The sequence below is a fragment of the Styela clava genome, chromosome 6, assembly GCF_964204865.1.
Source record: "Styela clava chromosome 6, kaStyClav1.hap1.2, whole genome shotgun sequence".
Taxonomy (NCBI): Eukaryota; Metazoa; Chordata; class Ascidiacea; order Stolidobranchia; family Styelidae; genus Styela; species Styela clava.
The window spans coordinates 7368882-7388736 of NC_135255.1; the positions used below are offsets into that span (position 1 = coordinate 7368882).

General features: G+C 32.6%; 1 protein-coding gene across 4 annotated transcripts in view; it reads right to left on the bottom strand.

Annotated features, from left to right (window-relative positions):
- Positions 1-19855, bottom strand: part of LOC120331653 (dynein axonemal heavy chain 1-like) — an 83728-nt gene that overhangs the window by 34287 nt on the left and 29586 nt on the right. For all 4 annotated transcript variants that reach the window (XM_039398775.2, XM_078113551.1, XM_078113550.1 and 1 more), the window contains exons 18-39: positions 16104-16245; positions 15399-15554; positions 12372-12570; positions 11694-11842; positions 10781-10930; positions 10325-10492; positions 9958-10122; positions 9336-9457; positions 9138-9243; positions 7647-7860; positions 7325-7509; positions 6528-6721; positions 5680-5917; positions 5109-5279; positions 4655-4744; positions 4387-4498; positions 3940-4050; positions 3230-3340; positions 2508-2680; positions 1518-1657; positions 758-890; positions 42-215 (exon numbers count right to left, since the gene is read on the bottom strand). In XM_039398775.2, the coding sequence (XP_039254709.2) occupies positions 42-215; positions 758-890; positions 1518-1657; positions 2508-2680; positions 3230-3340; positions 3940-4050; positions 4387-4498; positions 4655-4744; positions 5109-5279; positions 5680-5917; positions 6528-6721; positions 7325-7509; positions 7647-7860; positions 9138-9243; positions 9336-9457; positions 9958-10122; positions 10325-10492; positions 10781-10930; positions 11694-11842; positions 12372-12570; positions 15399-15554; positions 16104-16245 (3403 nt within the window). The remainder of the gene's footprint in view (positions 1-41; positions 216-757; positions 891-1517; positions 1658-2507; positions 2681-3229; positions 3341-3939; positions 4051-4386; positions 4499-4654; positions 4745-5108; positions 5280-5679; positions 5918-6527; positions 6722-7324; positions 7510-7646; positions 7861-9137; positions 9244-9335; positions 9458-9957; positions 10123-10324; positions 10493-10780; positions 10931-11693; positions 11843-12371; positions 12571-15398; positions 15555-16103; positions 16246-19855) is intronic.

A 19855-nucleotide genomic window follows, 5' to 3' on the forward strand; every position in this document is an offset into this window, starting at 1 on the left:
AACATTTTTAAGATCCCACCCCATAGAAATCCTATAGTTACCTCCAAAAAGCGATCAAAAAGTGATTTAATCTGTTCTTGATGTGGCAACAATACATCTGGTATGTTTCTCATCCAACATTCAACAAATGGGTTTAGTCCAATATAACCAGGTTCAAGATAAACCATACCACAACGAGACACAGTAGCTGGTGATGCAACTGCCAAATCTGCAACCTGGAAACGAGCAAGAGAATATTATTATTGATAGATTGAAATGGATGATTGACTTGACAACATTAGCAAATGTATCACTGACATGTGACAATGTGTCAGTATAAATTTAGAGTGGCATGTGCGATAGGCTAGAAAATTAGTGAATGGGGCTACATATGTTTGAAGCAAAGTTCAAAAATCTTGAGTTAAAGTCCTTATAAGTGTAACTCAAACTTTAACAAAGAGTAAAAATTGGATGGGCCATCTTAAATAAGAGCATTTAGTAATCCAGATCCAAACTATTTTTCAAATTGAAACTTTTTGGCCAGACTTGTAACGGTGGACAGTGAAAAAAAGAGCACATTGAACATATTTAAAACAGCTTTGTTACAGAATATGTTGAATGAAAATTTGACATGAACTTAAATTAGCTAATACTAAATTAAATTTTAACACAAAAAATATTTTTTGATCTGATCATTAGTTCTCGTAACAAAGTTTTTTAATAAAATTTATCAGGATTTTGCTTATTTTCATTCAATCAACATTTTTAGGCAACTTACCTCAAACATCATTGTCATGTGGTCAGTAAGTTTGATAATTTCTCCGCTACTTAGGCATAATTTTTTGTTATCATCGAGCACAGTGTTCATGTTTTCAATCCATACTGCATCAACTGGTCCATCAAACATGTACCTGTTAAAATATTAATATATGTTCTATTTTGATGAAGTTTCATCTTAGGATATGAAAATCTTTTTAAGTTTTAAAACAAGTATAAACATTGTCTTGGTGACTAATGTTTAAATTTAAAAAAGTTGCGACTGTAAAAGTCAAAAATTAAAAACACATTATTTTTAGACTGGTCATTGTGTTCTCATCGTGAGTGACAATAAATGTTGTAAATTTCTCCATGTCTGACACAAAATGAAAAATATCAATTTATCAAATGCAACTTATAAAAATCTTTCTGAAATCTTGTAGAGAGTTAGAAAATGTAGAATTTTGTTCAAAACACAACCACATTTGTCTTGTTGTTTGAGCATCATAAGCGTAACAAATAAGAAGTATTTGGTAAAAACCCCATTTGCACCACATCATACAGACAACCTCATACACACCACCTCATCCAAAGTGTGATAAATTGGGTGTGAATGTGATAATTCGTAATGCCAAAGCAGAAAGATTTCAGTCCTCCCAAAATCAGATACTGCTTGTGCGCTGGGGGGAGATGGGTCGATATTTCATATATGGGATGCCACAAGGGCGAAAAAGTCTCGTTAAAATACATAAATTTTTTAATTAACGATCACACATTCTCACCATCGTTTATCTTCATCAGTGGCAGCAACACCTTGTCGAATTAGGGTTGACAAAATTCCGTCGGTCCATTCATGAGTCATTGCATCAAATTCACCATACAACTGACCCATAGTGATTGATTTTGGATTCAAAGTTTCAACCTGAAACAAATTCACATAATCAAAGTCTATGCAGTATTTATTATATTAAACTACTATGCACTTTGTCAACACATATCTTCGGTACAAGCATGATGCAATTGAATGTGTATCTCAGCATTTATGTCTGTGCATCAGAAGCATAGAACCGGTTAGCTATACCCATGTCAAAGACAGACTGGTAATGAAAAGCTGTGGTACAATATTGAGTTGTCTTACTAACATTACTTTGATCATAAATAAATATAAAATACTCCTCTATTCAGATTGTGTTATACATTTGACTGAATGTGAAATAACAGTTCAATGCGTGTATTGAAATTTCTTGGTTCCCATTTGTGCACTGCTTTCAAATTCAATTCAAAGTGATGGATTTAATGTCATTAGAGTGTATGGCAGCTCAATTTGTATATGTTTACCAAAAGCAAAGAACTATACGTAGGAGCAAAGTCAATAAATTGATTTTTAAAAATCCCAAAAACCAAAAAAATGTAAGAATTGGCAATAGAAAATGGATGTCCCAGACTTGATCTATATGTCCCATTTGTATGAATCTCACTTAATATCAGTACGCCAACATTCAGCCAAAGTATTATATCTTCTATCCTCACCCAAAACATAGCATGAATTCCGCTTCAAATGATTAATTTACCTCCACAATATATGTCTGCCCTAACTCAGAACAGAAGGGCGCATGGGACAAGTGTGGTAAAAAAGGGATAAATATGGAACATTTTTGTGACATCAAACAAAATAACTTCGCTGCACAACAGATTTAAATTTAATTTTCAGAAATAACATATTTCCAATCGAATCACACTCAAAAGATAATAAATATATGAAGATTGCTTACATGTACAGCTTCATAGTTGCCACCACTGACAGAAGGTTGTCCTTTGATATTTGTGAGAGCTTTCGCAAGAACATTCGAACATTTTGTTTTCCCAGAACATGTTGGTCCAACCAACATAAGACCATGCCGTACAATAGTGGTTTCATACAATTGAATGCATTTGGTGACAAATCCTGTAATAACAATGTAATAATACTAGTCATAAAATATTGCAACAGCCATCCAAGTTTGTCAAGAGTTATTATCACATTACATATATAATACTAGATGCTGAAAACACGATAGGATAAGATTTACATATTTATCCCGGAAGAGAGAAAAGTTGATAAAATGGCTTTTCATCTGGCTACCAGTCCATCTCGTATTGAATTAGTTAGCCCGTTATTTGTTTCAGATGCATGAACATGCTGGTGGAGGAAGCTGTAACTGACCAGCGGTTATGTGGGCCACCCTACAGCACGAGGAGTCCAGCAATCGTCTCGCACATAATTATCCTCCACAGGATTCAAACCTGCGAACCCACTCTGGGTAAGCAGAGGTGCAATTAGACATTTAAAGATAGGTGGTTAGCACATTGCTATAACTATGCGGGGGTTGCAAAATAATAAACTACATCTCAGAAATGAAAAAATTCAAGTCATATAGTTGAAAGAGAAGCAAAACGTTATAACAAAAATGTTAATTATTGCACGAATAAACCCAGAAACCATCACATTAATCACCTTCGACATCTTTGCAGCCAACTTTAGGACAAGTTGATTGGATTGATTCCATGAGAGCACCATAATCAATATCTTCTTCTTTAATTTTGGGGAAGAGATCAGAAACAATACCTGGAATTGTGAAAATGATTGAATAGATGAGTGCTTCTCAAACTGTGCATTGCATCGAACTAATAATTTCATTTTGAGTGTGCTACAAAATATCAATCCATTCAGAGAGAGAGAGAGAGCAATAAAGCAGACGATATTGGACACTAAGGCGTGTTAGGATCATTTATGTACAGAAGGCAATCTTATGTATCACATTAACTAAATGTGCATGAGTTTCATTAAAAAATCTTCTTGTCATAATTTAATGGTAATAAAGTTACACTTTATTTCCAATTCATCATACCCTGTAATATCAGAAGTAAATGAGTTTTTAATTTGGAAATTTCGGGAGCCTTTGGATTAGGTTTTATATATCCCTGGAGATAATGAAGTAATCTGACTCTGTATTACACATATTTTTACAGCAATTGGAATAAAATCGATCAAATACTGCATAAACAAAAAGAATTGCAGCAGTTATCAAATTGGCAGAAAATTACGGTTGATTACACCAAAATTCGCATTAACAGAATATAGAGCACAATTGGTATATCTTCCCTTATTAAGAAGTAAATAAAACTATTCAAAGTTCAATAAAGAATGTTAACAAAATCGAGTACCTCTGAAAAGTTTGAGATCATCGAGCAAGAACTTGGGTACATTGACATCTCTGATAGCACGCAAGCAAATCAATTCTTCATTCATTTCTTGATGTTCTCGCTTCAAGTTACCTAGATATAATTTACTTATTAAGATTTCCATTTCTGATAACTAACAGTTATTCTGATTCTTTGAATAGCTCTAACAGTCGTGATGGCTTAACTATATTTTATCATTGCAGGTAAGAACCTTGTATCTGGCCCTTGATAAACCCAAAAACCATAACATCTGTACCAGAGGGCAAAAAATTGAACAAGCTATATCAGGCAGAAAAAATTTCAGAGTGTAGGCATCAAACACCTTAGAAAAAGTAATGGCATACAGGTACATGCATGATAACACTTGTCTATAAAGTAAGTAATAACAGAGAAAAACAGATGAAATAAATCAGTTATTAATAGTCATACCTGCAGCCGAAATGACAGTTTTCACTGCTCTCATACCAAAATCATAATGATCTTGCGAACTAAGTTGTTCAGATGATAATTTGAAAGTCGCGGTGATCTTTCTTGCCAAATGCTGAAAAAAAAAATGAATATGAAACGATCTTATTAAGGCAGGACAAAGCACTGAACAAAGTTCAATTATGCAGACATGCCAACAGAAACAGATATTACAAATTGTGCCCACTGGTTGAAAAAAATACATCAACACAAAAAGTAATATCTTGCCAACCTTTGCATTGCTAAATCCAAAACTGTAGAGTGAAATTTCAGCAATCATAGAATAATCTGGAACCATCATTGCCACTGGTCTGAACAAAGCCTGAGAAAAAATAATTTAAAAAAGGATAAAAAAAAGTATTATAGATGGATTTTTCCAAACTTTATAGGACATAATATTTCGAGTAAAAAAGACAATTTCGAGTATCTGAAATATAAAAAGTGCATTGCTCAAAAATGCTGTTTATTACTAGTCCCACCCACCCTTTGTCCTACTTGTATCACTGGTGAGAAGGAATAGAAAACTTTAGAAATACGATAAAGTTAAAATCTGCAGTAGATTTTATATTATTGGGACAAATGGTACAAGTGGTGATCCTAAAATGATTTTTATTCAATATCATGAATTAGGCCAAAACTCTCGCTTTGCGTAATATCATATCTTCAATCTACGGTATGTTATTTACCTTCAAGTTATCGGGTAACTCTGTTCTTCCAGCATAACCCGGATTCATTGTAATGAACACAGCACATGAAGCTTTAAGATTCAATTCAACACCTTCAAACATGAATCTGTCAAGTCTTTGTTGTTGTGCTTTCTGGATTGTTGCAATTTGTTGAGCAACGACTGATAATACCTGGGAAAAAGGACAAAAACATCAACAATTTTTTATTGAGAAATTGCAACTCTAGTCAAATAAATGACTGCAAATATCTTCACTAAAGGCCAATACCAGCAGTTCCATTGTTTCTGACAATTGCCGATCATTCAAAAAAGAATTCAAAAAGAGTTGATATCATTACTCTTTATTTTGACCTGAATTTTATTTTTAGCCTTCGCTAAATTAACCCTGTTCAACATAACCTAGGATATTTATAAATATTGAGGCCGACTACAAGTCTGTTCAGAACTCTGTTATATTGGCCAATCATGACATGGTTAAATCATCTTATCGTCTTTCCTCTTCCCATCATCCTATCCTAGATGAATATAAAAATGTTGAATTTTGTATAATATAAAGAAATCAATTATACTACCTCAATATCAATTCTGTTGAATTCATCAAAACAAGCCCAAGCTCCAGAGCTAGCAAGTCCTTTGAAAAATTTTCCCATTGCCATGAAATCCAATTGATCGCTGCAGTTGAATACAACTGTTTGAATAGCGAGTGCTTTTCCAAGATCTTTCGTTGTTTCTGTTTTACCTGTACCAGCTGGTCCTGCTGGAGCTCCACCAAACTTGAGATGCAAAGCACCAGTAAGAGTGAGGTAACATCTAGAAGTATATATTTGTATTAAAGCGAAGAAAAATAATGAGGATGATTTTATCATAGTTTAAGTGTAAAAGAGCGTAAACTACAAATACATAAGAGAGAATAGTTGTAGATAGAAAATTGAAAACAATTACTGGTATATAGAGAAGAGCTTAGGTTGCTAATAATTCAAATTGGTAATATATTTTCCACGCTTCCTTAGCTATTCTTGAATACTGAACCTTTTCAAAACCTTTCAGATACACAACCCTCTAAATCTCTTAAGTACTTTCTTTTATTAATAAGATAAATGATAAATAAGTCACCAAAAGTGAATTATCATTATCGATAATATTCAGCATGATATATCTAAGTCACTACATCAACTACAGTCTGTTAGTAATTCTTTGTAGATCGTGGAAAGTTAGTGGAGTATTTTATTTAATTCCAAATGGGTTCCTATTCTTATGCCATTATCAAGTATTTATACAAACTATAATTCTGTTTTGGTGCATATTCAGTAATCATGAACATAGCACACATAAAAAAATACATGCTCATCCACATACACATAAGTCACTTGATTTTACTATAAAATTTCACTGACTTAACAACTCTAACAATAGTTTTTACCTGTCAGTCAATGGAGTGATGACCAATCTCCCAGTGTTACCCAGGTATTCATAGCCATATGCAAATTCAGCATTTACAGCACGAACAAACATATCATCCCTCCAATAATATCTCAACTGACTGATCCATTCAAAATCATTAACGGATTGGATGTTTTCATCGCGCAAGTTGCCAACAACATCTCGAGCATGTACCTAAAGAAATGGAAATTATGAAGCTCAGTTACAAAAGAATATCAAAGGCATGATAACGTTAAATTGAAATTTAGATCTCTATTTCCATTATACCTCTCTTCTTGAAATATGCTTTCACATTCAATAAACATAAAAAAAAAATTCAAGTAGTCTGTTTCAGATGATTGAGGGTTGGAGGTTGCATGTCATTAGTATACATAAAATTTTTAAGGTCAGAAAGAATAGGTACCATAACTAATATGGCACACACTTTTCAAAATTATTGCACTTGGGTTGGGATAAGATGGCTCTTGTCATTGCATCAACAATGTTTGTAGAAATCAACACAAATCCACATACGGTATATTAAAAAGTATAATATTTAGTGAGGGAGCAAGTCAATCAAATGATTAAAAAATTTAGTAAGGTAAATCATAACCCTTATTCCCAAAGATTCAGAATTGAAATAGGTTAGCAGTTTATCATTGCAGATGCATGACAATGAAAAGGAAAAAGTAATATACTGAAACAGATCAGTGTGTAGTATACATTTGTCCAATGTCTCTTATTTCAACATCTTGAGTCGAGATTAAGTATTGTGTACTCAAAAACCTTCCCACTAACCTCGATTACAATCAATGCAGACAAGATCATTCTTCCCAGTTTGCTGAGATTTCCTCTCACAAGTCCAACCAAATCATTTAACATTTCAACCAGCTTTTCATAAAAATTGACAAGATCATGAGCCTCGATAGCTTCTTCTACTGTTGATGCCCAATACACTTGAGAACCAGCAATGACAACTTGACCTGTGAAGCAAACAAGAGTTGTCTTTTTTAATCAAAATCAAGAATGAATACTTTTTTGAATTACTTTGATAATACTTCAAAATTAGACCACATTAAAAACCCTATTTATATTTCATTAAAAGTAGTACACAACATACCAGGCCATTGTAACACCCATTCAGTTCGTTTTGTATTTGGATAAGCTTCAATTGCAAGTTCACATTGTTTGCGAACAGATTCTCTCATGACACGTTCCACTTCTCCCAACCAATCTTCAACGTTGCCTGTAGGGAAAAGCTTTTCAGAGAAATCTACCATTTCACCTTCTCCTGATATCATCTGTGTCATGCTCATATCCGATTCAAATTTGATCTAAAAATGAACATTGTTCCGATGAATTAGACTGAAAACAATGGTAATTTTGACAGTTAATCCAGCAAATCTTTTTGGGACTCTGAATCAAACCGATCAATCAAATCATATTTTATTAGCCATTAGGCAAACGGGCATAATAAATTGAAAGCAAAATAAAAGATATGTATATATATATATATGCCTTTGCCCAGAATGGACAGGATAACCGCGAAATGACTTTTCAGTCTACTTGTCAGAGCTACCTTGCATTAGCTGTATGGAGAAAACTTATAAATACACAGTTGCAACAACATAAGTAACCTAAGAAAAGCATAGCCCTCAATCGCTTTTGTGGGCAGATTTGAGGCATTGGGATGGTCATTCCGTATCCAGGCTGAATAGCGACTGTCAAAACAACGACTGTCATGATGGCGACTTCATAATAGCGACGTAATCAAGTGAGCGACTGTCATAATGACGACCGCATTAAAACAGCGACTGTTATAATAGCGGGGGGGTGGAAGAGTGAGTGTGCGTGTACAAAAAGTTAAGTCGCTATCATAACAGTCGCTGTTTCAATGCGGTCGCCATTATGACAGGCGCTGTTTTGACAGTCGCTCACTTGTTTACGTCGCTATTGTCACGTATTGTGACAGTCGCTATTTGGAACCCGAGCTGGTCATTCATGTAAAGAAAAAACAGAACACCTAAAATTGAGCCCTGAGGGACGCCACAGGTAAGAAGAACAATTTGAAGACTTTTGACTGTCATTTGATGAATGCTCAAATTGTGTTCGATTCGTTAAATAGGTAATTAGGAGACGCAGTGATATACCTCGTATACTGTAATGCAATAATTTGTGCAATAATACTTTGTGGTCTACTGTATTAAATGCTTTTTTTTAAATGTATCAAATGCTTTTTGAATAAACATCCCTGAGATATTTTTTGCGAAAAGTTTCAGCCAAGATCTTTAGTTATGGAATTCACAATCTCATAACTCTTTTCTTGACATATCGAATTGAACTAATTTTAAGTCTTGCATGAATCGACATTTACTGGCACATTACACAATGTGGTTTTCATAGCTATGGTTCTGGCATTTAAGCAGCCTCCTGTAATTTTACTCAGAAATGAGTCTGCTCCACTTCTGCATGAGTGAGCATAACTTTACTTTGAACAAATGCTCTTAAAAAAAATATTAATTGCAAATCGAAGACATACCCTTCTGAACAAATTTAATAACAAAAGCAGAAACATGTGATGAGAGAAAGCCCATCCATTGTATGTTGTTACCTTTGCAATATTTTCAAAGCACTTTCTCAAATGAGGTTGAACAGCAGTAGGATCTTTAGTTTGCGAAAGAATCTCAAGAAGTTCATCATCAGACAGGAAATAAAATCTAGGATGAAAAAATGGAATTTAGAAATAGAATCATAACAAAAGTTGAAGACTAAAGAAATGGCAAATTTACAAAAATTTTCAGTAACTAACCTTGGGAATGCAGTTCTTTTTGTCTCAAGATATTCACTCAGTCCTTTCTGTACTTGTTCCAATAATTTATTACATTCTTTCAAATTCTCCAAAAGCCGAGAATCAGAGCACAGTGAGATGACCTGATAAACACATTACTTCAATGTTCATGCACATCATGATGACTTATTATCTTATACTCCATTATAAAAAAAAAATTGAAAATAATATCAATTCTATTAATCTATATGTATGTGGAAATAAATGAAAGACTACAAAAAATATAATTTAAATTATGATTAATTTACTGCAATTAGGATGGAACAGAACAAAATAAAATGACTCAGTGACGTGTCCTGCCTTCATGATCAGCCAATAACTATGAACTAACAAGCTTTTGCTTCCAAATAAATTGAATTCGGATATTCAAAATCAAAATATACTAAACATAGAACAAGTTCTAGATTTACAATTTAAACATCAATGTTAAAATTTTACGATTCAAGTTCAATTTTATAAACCAATTTTATTCCATTACTTCATGTGTGAAGTTCACAAAGCATGAATGATTAAATTATGATAATTCAAGAATTAATGAAAAAGTTATTTACCATTCTTATTCTATTGGAAAGAGCAACTCTACCTGTGTGTTATCATTTGCATTCTTCATAATTTTCCTCCACATTCTTTCCATGGTTTGATATCTTTTCCCTTCAACAGGTAATTGTCTATTGATATCTTCTGAACTGAAGATCGGTTCTAGGTAGAGCCATGATCTTTGGCAAACCAGCCATTCATCGAGAACATCCTAAATTAAGTAGAAAAAAGTTGAGAGAAATGACAACCACAGTGTCTAAGTCTAAGTAAACTTGTGACAAAGAAGGTAAAAAACCTAACATGTCGAATGTTTTGCAACCTTATGTCAAAGGACGAGGTAAAACATTTAAACGTTTTTCACTATGATAAAAAATCAAAACTAAGATCTTCAATAAATATGTATAAAAACACACCTGTGTAAGTCTGAGTTTCCCTTCCCATGTAGTGATTCTATCTTCAAATGGTTTCTTGTATGGAGAAAAGGACATTGTTTGTGTCATCACAATATGATCATCAAGAAGTTGTGATGCTTCATCTGGTGATTTGATGATAAAAGTACCAGTCTCTTTGTACGATTTCACCTGTCAAAAAATTTTGTGTAAATGTTAAATTTAATGAGATATAAAATGCTGATGAAAATGTACAATTTTGATAAAAATTCTATGTTGTTCAAAATTTGTCAATGATGAAGTCAGTTCAAAATCCCAATCAAACACATACTGTATTACAGTAGTTTCCCAAAAAAAAGAGTTTCTGAACTGTTTTGATAGCTTTACAGGACAGCAAACGTCAATAACAAATTTGCTTTTTAAAATGGCATGAAATCATTAAAATTTAAGTATTAACTAAACCTTAACTATTTCAAATACCTCAAAGTTCACAGGCTCCCATTCATTCTCCATCTTATCAAGAGCTTGTTCAATAGAAAATTCTTTTCCTGCAACTTCAGCAACTTTAGCAATTTTATCGATATGATCTGCCAACTTCATCTCAAGACATTTGCTGAATGTGAGTGATGCCTGACAAGCAAAAAAGATAATAAATAGCAATAATCACACACTAAAATGATCAACTGAAATAAATGTCTATCATTTTGCAATACAAGTTGAAATTTGTATAAAAAATCTAGAGTTTTAGCAATTCATACTATCAAGTATCAAATATACTTATTCTCCCACTCAATTTCTCTGGCGCTTCATTTAATTAGAAATATTTCACATTATATGTGAATACAAACATGAGAATAGTCAACTATTTTCATACAAACGTTCATTCAGATGATTCTTTCATTTCAGTAATATATTATGCCATGATACTGATTACACAGTTGGTAATCTTGGTACACATATCAGTTTTTGCTTCCTATAGTTGTAAAATATTTGAATGGTAGCCGAAAATATATTGATCCACCACCATAGTCTAGTCATATTTTTAAGATGGAGATGAAGTCGAAATTAATTTCAACCTGAAGTGGAGGAGCAAGAGTCGAAAGAACAATTTATGTACACCTCGATTATGCGGTCGGACTACTTTTTTAAAGTTGTTCCTGACCCCACACCCTTGCTTCCTCAGTAAAATTTTTTTCGATAAAAAGCACTTGTGTTCATAATTTCAATATGATACGATACCAACAACAGTACAGAATCGGAGCTCCCGTAGTATGTGCACCAAGATGGCGCATAACCTGAACATAGTATGTGTACCAGGTTAGGGTTCAGGTTGTGCGCCATTCTGGTGCACATACTACGGGAGCGCCACAGAATCAACATGTACAGTATCTACCTTTGGTTGTACAGAAAATCCTAGCTCTTTAGACAACAAATCCCAGTGACGAATCCTCATACCAGGATTTCTCAATCCTTGAATCAATGGAATGAAAGGCTTGAAATCTTCCACTCTACCTTTCATCTGCAGAGCAACTTGTTGAACACCTGTATTGAATCAACACATGAAAAGTTGGATTAATTCACGCTAAATTTCTACCGAGTCGAAAATACATAATAAATTATTGCTAGCATTGTAAACTTAAGATTTTTAATTGCTTGGTCCAACCAAATCGCCCATTGTCTTCAATGATTCACCAAAGATTTGTTAGAAAGTTTAAAGTTGTAAACACGAGCAATCGCTTCATTTTTACATAAGAAAATTAGAATGATCTAAATACGATACGACTTTTTCATATTTAGTCAACAGGGAAGTAAGCGAGATAAGTTTAAGCAGATTTTTCATAAAGTGAACCACATTCTCTTAGCCAGTTACCAGTTTATAATGGATTTTTACAAGATAATTAGTGATTTGATAACAAGCATGTTACTAATGAGTGCCATATTGAGCCAACAGTCAATAAAACAAAAGATATGATCATACGTGAAAAATAACTGTTCTAGTTGTTTACCCATTCTGAGTGATAAACTCAGTTTAATTGATAAAATCAGAACAGAAACAAAAAATTTGTCTGACCAGGAATATCTTTGAACTGCTTTCCACATTTATGTAGAACTCTGAAACTTTCGTTGACATTCCTTTCGAGTTGCTCAGGGTCAATCGAGGTCAGAGGATCATTCATCCATGACTCATGCCATCTGAGCCAATCAGATGTAGTTGTCCACAAGTCACGGAAAGGTTGGAAGTCTTTCATTAACTTGCCCAGTTTATCATACTGCGTGGGATTGATAGTGTTGAAGAATGAATGATGAAATGAATAGATGATTGCAGAATGATGGTGAAATGTCAGATATGAAAATAAAATGACGCAATGTTAGAATTTTATTAGTTGAAGTTAATCATAACACAAAATTGAATCGTAATTGATGTGAGACATAGTCAGAGCGCCAGCCAATGTTTAATTACCATTTTTTTTGTTATACCAATTTTACTTGAGTCTGGGATCAGATTCGAAAGACTGATTTGCACAGAATAGGAAGCCAAAGTCAAAATTTAGGACTGGCTAAATATGAAGCCAGAACACCGAAGTTTTTGTTGTCCAAATTTTGTGGTCATAGGTTAGAAGCTCAAGCCAAAGTAAAAAAAATTGTGTGAAATTGCGCCAATCACAAATTCTAAATATTTTAGAGATTGATTTAATAGCCCTGATTGAAACAAGTATAATTCAAAACAGTGGCAAATAAAATTTAAAAATATACATTGATAAGTGTCTATGTTAGACTAATGGCAAAAGTAGATGTATGCATGGGAAAATTTTATATAAAATATGGATGAAGCGTTAAAATAGTAAAGTAGCATGAAAGATCACTAGGTTTAGGCCCACTATACAATAGCAACATAAACAACTAGTAACAGGCAAACTTTATTTACTTCTGGGCCAAATAAACACATATACAAAGCGTGCGAGCCATATTCATTTTCACCTGGAAGCAAACGACACATTAAACTTTTAATTATGGCGCACTTGCGACTGGTTTGGCTTCTTTGTCCAAAAAATAGGTACAAGCGAATAGGTTTGGAATGTTGCTTGAAAAATAAATATTTTCCCATCCAAGCACTTTGGAAGACTTGAACCTCATTGCCAACTTTCCTATGTTTCCGAGAAATTTTAATACCAAATTTTAAAAATCAAAATAAACTGAACTGAGCCAACTGATGATGGAAACATTCGGCAAGTAAACAGAATACAACTAACATGAGCCTACTCTACTTACTACAAAGCAAACGCCCCACAAAAATCAACATGAATTCGTTCGCAGATAATAATAAATCTATGAGCAATTTTTGTTTTTGTACATAAAGAGTGAGGTCGAGGGCCACTTTGTCTGCAGGAGGTATGTGGCCTGAGGGCCATAGTTTGTCAACCGCTGGTCTAAACTAAATGACGGGAAATATTAAGAACAAGGAAGATGTAAATAAATTTTTCAATACAATTTCACGTTTATCAATTAAACAATAATGAAACTCATTTTTTGACCGACATCATTTTGTTTACAAAATGTAATAATTTGTAATTCACAATTTTTTGGCTTGCTCAAATCCAACCAAGTATCCATAGACAGCTCTAATGAGCATAGAAACAAGTAACATTGCTTTCAAAAATGAGAAAAATCTCACTCAAATGACATGCAGAGAGTGTATGAGAAATAATTGTTATCTATATGTTTGTGTACATCGAACATAACTAAATGAATGCTTTTACACACTGTGATTTGCAAATCTCTGTTAGTATTTAAGCAGGTCCAAATATGCACAATACACCAATGAGTATATGCAGAGAATGATAGATGTTCCCACTATATACACATCCATATTGCTTTTCATTCGGTCAAAAATACAAAGCATTATTAATGTGTTGATAATACCAGACTTGTATAGTGAAACTTCCAAAATATAATTTCACACAGAGTGATTCTTACTGAACAATATTTTATGATTATTTAGTGAATAACAATAATTGTAAATGTTCAAAATATGTATTAACTAAATATCAAAATTGTTTTTATTCAGCATTTTATGTGACATGTTGAATAAGCTTACAATCATAGTTTGAGTTCAAATTCTGATAGCTTCATAAGTTCATAACCTTGAAATAAATTTAGTTTCATAAAATTTTATAAATTTGAATTGTTTAAAAAGCAATAAAAGCCAATTCATTTCAAATCAAGCGTAAAATATTCTGAATGTATATAATCCAATTAGTGAATGCAAGAATAACTCCAAGTGAAATTTTTCCCTTTTCCGTGTTTGTAAAAAACTGCTTCTCGAAAACTCAAAGTAAATGGATTAAATTGACTCAGAAAATTACCAATTTCCGGATTAATGAAATATAAATATTTGAGTCAAATTATTCCATAGTGACCAGAGCATAGATGAATAATTTATATTCTTTCTCTGAGACTGCCTGAAAAAATACTGGTAAAAAAAACAATAAAGAGGCAATAAGAAATAAAAGAATAATTATCCAAATGACAGTTACTTTGAAACAACAAAATAGGAAATTTTCATGCCAAATTGATCGACCAAAATCAAATAACACGATTTAGTAAATTTGTGGTTTTATTTAAATAGCTTTGTAATTTGAATTCGCTTTTCCCAAAGAATAGATTAAAAAAAGTCTTTTGAAAATAATAAATATTCTTAAGTCATGAATGTTTGAATGAAATTTAAAATAAAATTCAAAAATGTTTTTTTTTTCAAACAGTTAATAGGAAAGTCAGGTTGCGAGTAGTTATTTTGAAACAGACAAATTATTGAAAGAAAAAATCGATAGGATAAATGTAGTACAAAAATGACGCATTAAAATTTAGTAGGGTGGGGTTCAATAATATGACTTAAAAACCATGATTGTTCAAAAAAATAACTTCGCTGTTTTGAAATGAAGGCCTCTAAGCACAACATCATGAAACCACCCATATTTTGCTGGTTATTATTTCAAAAAGATCAAATCAATCATAATAATCAACAGAGAAAACTACGGTAACTGATTAGAGCATTTGTTACTATCATTAAGATGGTTAGAGAATATAAAACAAAACTTACATTGGTAACGGGCATGTTGAATAATCTTTCACGTTGATTGTAGACTTGTGCAAGTCCCTGACATTCTTTAAGTTGTTTGTTAATTCTTCTTACTTCATTTGCAACTTCATGAGCTTTATGGATTTCATTGTGAGCAGCAAAACCAGCCACAACCATCTGAAGAATATATATTTAGTTTTGGTACTGTATCCCCATACATGCACAAAATGATTCAAATATTTGAATACATTCTAAATTTATGGTATTCGATATAGTAAATATATGATTGTTGAAATATTTTCAAATAATTTTTTTTCAAAATTTATACCTATAAGCATTCAACATCTGATGGTCAGAGATGAAATAAACTTCAATCAATGTCTGACACAGAATATAAATTCCATCACAATTATGTCTATATTTTAACCCACGATATTATATTCAATTTCTATGAATTAATAATAATTTCTACATATTTCTTTTTTATATAATTTACATATTTCTTTGTTATCTACTACTCAATTACGAAAGTTTTATCGATAATAATCCACATTATTCAAATTATTATTTTAGAATCTATTCGGAAAACAAAATTATACAGTATTGCACGTCCCTGGTACTAGAGTACATTACAAATCTTTATGGGAAAATTATGGAAAATATTTCGACCCGCTTGTATTATCACCAGAGCGCTGATAGCAAATTAAACGAAATTGCATGACTTACATTCAAAGTATCCATTTTATCTTGGAATTGATTTTGATCTGATAATTGTAGTTTGTGGAAATGTTCTTCCAGTTCTTCTAATGACTTGTATGTCGAGTCCATTTGATCTTCCAGTTTTTTCGGCCATCCTATAGCAGTCCATCTAAGACAAAATCATTATATGTTAAAGCTCACTAACATAAAACTGTACAGTTAGCATTTTTGAGCAATAACAATAATCAGATTTTTGAAAATAACTTATATTGCCGATTTTTTTGATCCACTATATGCAAAGAAATGACCTGAAAGGCGTAGGTATTGTCATTTATAAAACTTCAGGATGCAATTCTTCTTTAATATAATACTGTATTTCCTTACTTTCATAAGAAATTTGAACAAAATTCAAGATCCATCATGCTCTTCTGGAGTTGTTAAAAATGTTTCTGGGCTGAGATTTCTATTATTTTGATCCTTAATTGGCCACAAAATATACCGATTCGATATCTAGGACGACCAAATTTTTGTCACCAACACGGTCTATCAGTACACACTTACATATTATTGTGTATCCATGGTATATTATTTAAACTAGTTCAGTGAACTGAATTAGATTTTTTGCGTGGATATGGGTATTCTCCTTAGTGCTTCAAACAAAATACGTGCGCTTCAATCAATAATGATTGATTATCAAATGTAGAACGAAGAACATGAACTTGTATGGCATGACCGAAATAGATATTTTTAACAGTTTCGTTAAAACAATGGACATGGTAATATTAGAAACTCAACTAGTGACCGCCGGCCGAGTTATTTTTATACTGTATTCGTTTCCAACTCCAAGAAATACAAATAGAAATAACGTCAGCACAAGTCTGAAATGTGGCCCGTTGACAGACTCTGAAAATCACTAGAATAATATATAATTACAATTGAAGTCTATGTGTACTTATTAATGTAATACGGGCTGTAGTGAGTGCTGCGTAGCGAGTGTTAACTTCCATACTTATTCATATTAGAAAATGCAAAACTAGTAACAAGTAAATGTATATGATATTAATTTACCTAAATTCGAGACGATGGCTATAATATGTCGTTTGATTTAAAACTAATTATGCGTGTTCAACTACTATATGTTTTGTCTGTTATTAAATTAGCGCAGTGCAAAATAATTAGGAATATGTGAACATTTGTACCTCTTAAGATAAGATTTCTATTGCTATGTAAGCAATAATCAAATCGCATGGATTATGCGAAAGCGTAGAACCAAACCACAAATGGAATTGAAATTGGGGCATGAATCATTCAGGACAGTGTCTGGGTACAGTCTCTAGTCTAGCCTGTTTAATATTAATTAATCATTTTATAGTTTATAAAATCTTGGCAGTTGTTCTAACGATAGTGAAAGTTCTAACGATATTATGACGAAACTGATAACACATCAGCGCGCGGTTTGTGTTGAAGTACGCCAAATATCGATCCAATCAGTCAGATAAACTGCTATAGTTATTTATAACAAACTCTTAAATCACACACGGCGATGAGGTATATTGCATGAAAGGCCTAATACTACTATGATCCAGGAGTGAAATAAACTAGAATACTATAATATAGTATATAATATTATATAGTATTACTATTATATAATATTATATAATGCTTTTTGTGCGCCATTCACTCAAGCAGCTGATATGTAAGGAATTGCAGAAATCTTTCCGACGCGGCATTGACTATCCAATTTATTACACTCTGGATGAGTTGGTGAGTATGAGTTTTTAACCAGATAAACAAGTCAATTGCCCTAATTACTAGGCCTCCGCGCTACAAATATATAACATATTTTCAATATAGTATTTTTCATAAAATAGTGCTATCAAAACATGGCATACTAGTTCAAAAAATACGTCTCATGTGGGCACGAAAGAAGTGTATCATGTGATCTAAGACGTAAGCACAAATAAATTACTTGAACTACTACAACGTTATTTTGACTTCTTGATGCCTGTAAAGACCCATACTTAATTGTATTTTTGGATCTAATTACAAACAATTCCTTGAACAATGCAAAAATGAATTTAACCATATTTTTTTTATCATTTCTGCGATGTTTCTTAAAAATCCAGGGACATTTGCCTCATCATTCTCCACAAAACAGAATACGTAATAAACGTTAAATGTCATGAGACATTCAAACATTTTTTGAGTATTGTTTAGTTAAATTCTAGGTAGAAATCTATTGAAAGCCTACCTAAAAATCGTGTTTTAGTAATTAGATTTTCTCGGAATCATAATTTATTGGTTTTCGATTTCCGGCTTTTTAAAGTAATGTCTAGAAGCAGACGGTGCATTACAATGAACGCTTAAGCGCAAATAGATATTGCATACATACACGACAATACAGTACAATTGAAAACAGCTTGCTTTTGATTAACAAGTTAGAATATTGTAAATTTAAATATTTCAAATATTGATGATTCAATATGTTTTTCAAAGCACCATGTATAACCATTGTATGTGATCGCGACAAAATGAAAACCGTAACTGTATGTATACCCAATTAAGGAACAATTTTATTCTTACACTTTTCCCGAACAATTATTGGCAACATTACTGGGTTTAGAAGCATGAACAAATTTGCAGATAAATAAGGTAAAATTTGGGTAGATGTTTTTCATTAACGACGTACATGTATAGATTAATATAGAGTATAGACGATATCAAAAGCGCTGTTGGTTCATTAACAAAATTGATGGAATGGTTGATAAGAACCAGTGTCATATTTTAATCAGGTACATGATTAGTGTAGTAGATTCTTTTTGTTCAGTTTTTTCATCTTTTTCCGATATGGTTATAGTAGATTTTACCACGTCATTAACAAAATATGTTACCTTAGTTGTTTTAAAAAACAAGTGCCGACTGAAAGATATAAAGGTAGAATGACAGGTTAACAGTTTTCCAAGTATTTATGGACAAAATTGTAGGGACGTGTGAACACATTGACGTGGTCCTTCTCGCGAACGGCTTTGTTTAGGGGTCGTAAACCGATACAATGAGAGCTACAAGTCTCTATGTGCGTAACTCTATTGGAATCACTATCCAGGTAAATACTGTTTCAGGTAAATACTTTTTCAGCGTACTTGTATTACAAGGAAATATAAGGATGGAATAGAAGTTTGAACAGCCTTGGCACGGTACATTGCACAAATAAACCCATGTAAGATATCGGCTGAAGAAGAAATAGACGGACGACAAAAGTCATTTGGTTGTAATACATGATCAATGAAGCGAGATATAGTATGGATAACGTTGATAAATCAATCTGCATTCCGGTTTCTAAGTGTTTTAAAAGATATTAGAGACATTGTGATAGGTTTTATTGCAAAAAAATTAAAACTACACAAAACAACGAAAGCGTGTAGTTAGTGGAAAACAGTTGTTACTGAAAATCTGAAGATATTATATATTTTCGAGGAAAATTTAAGTGCGTATACGCAAAAATTAGACACAAGAGGCATGGGCAAATACACGCAAAACCTAAATAAGCGGTGGCTAATATGTAGGTTGAGGGGTTTCATTTTTGATTACCAGTAATATAAAATTTCGTTTATTTAAACTTGTTGGCGTGAATTCGTTATATGATACAACCACAAAATGCAGACAGACAATTTCGTTCTAATTTGGTTAAAGATAAATTACGAATTTGTAATTCAAATTTATTTAAGTCATTTCCAACACAACAAAAATAATTTCGTTCTTTTTGGCAAAAAACATACAAA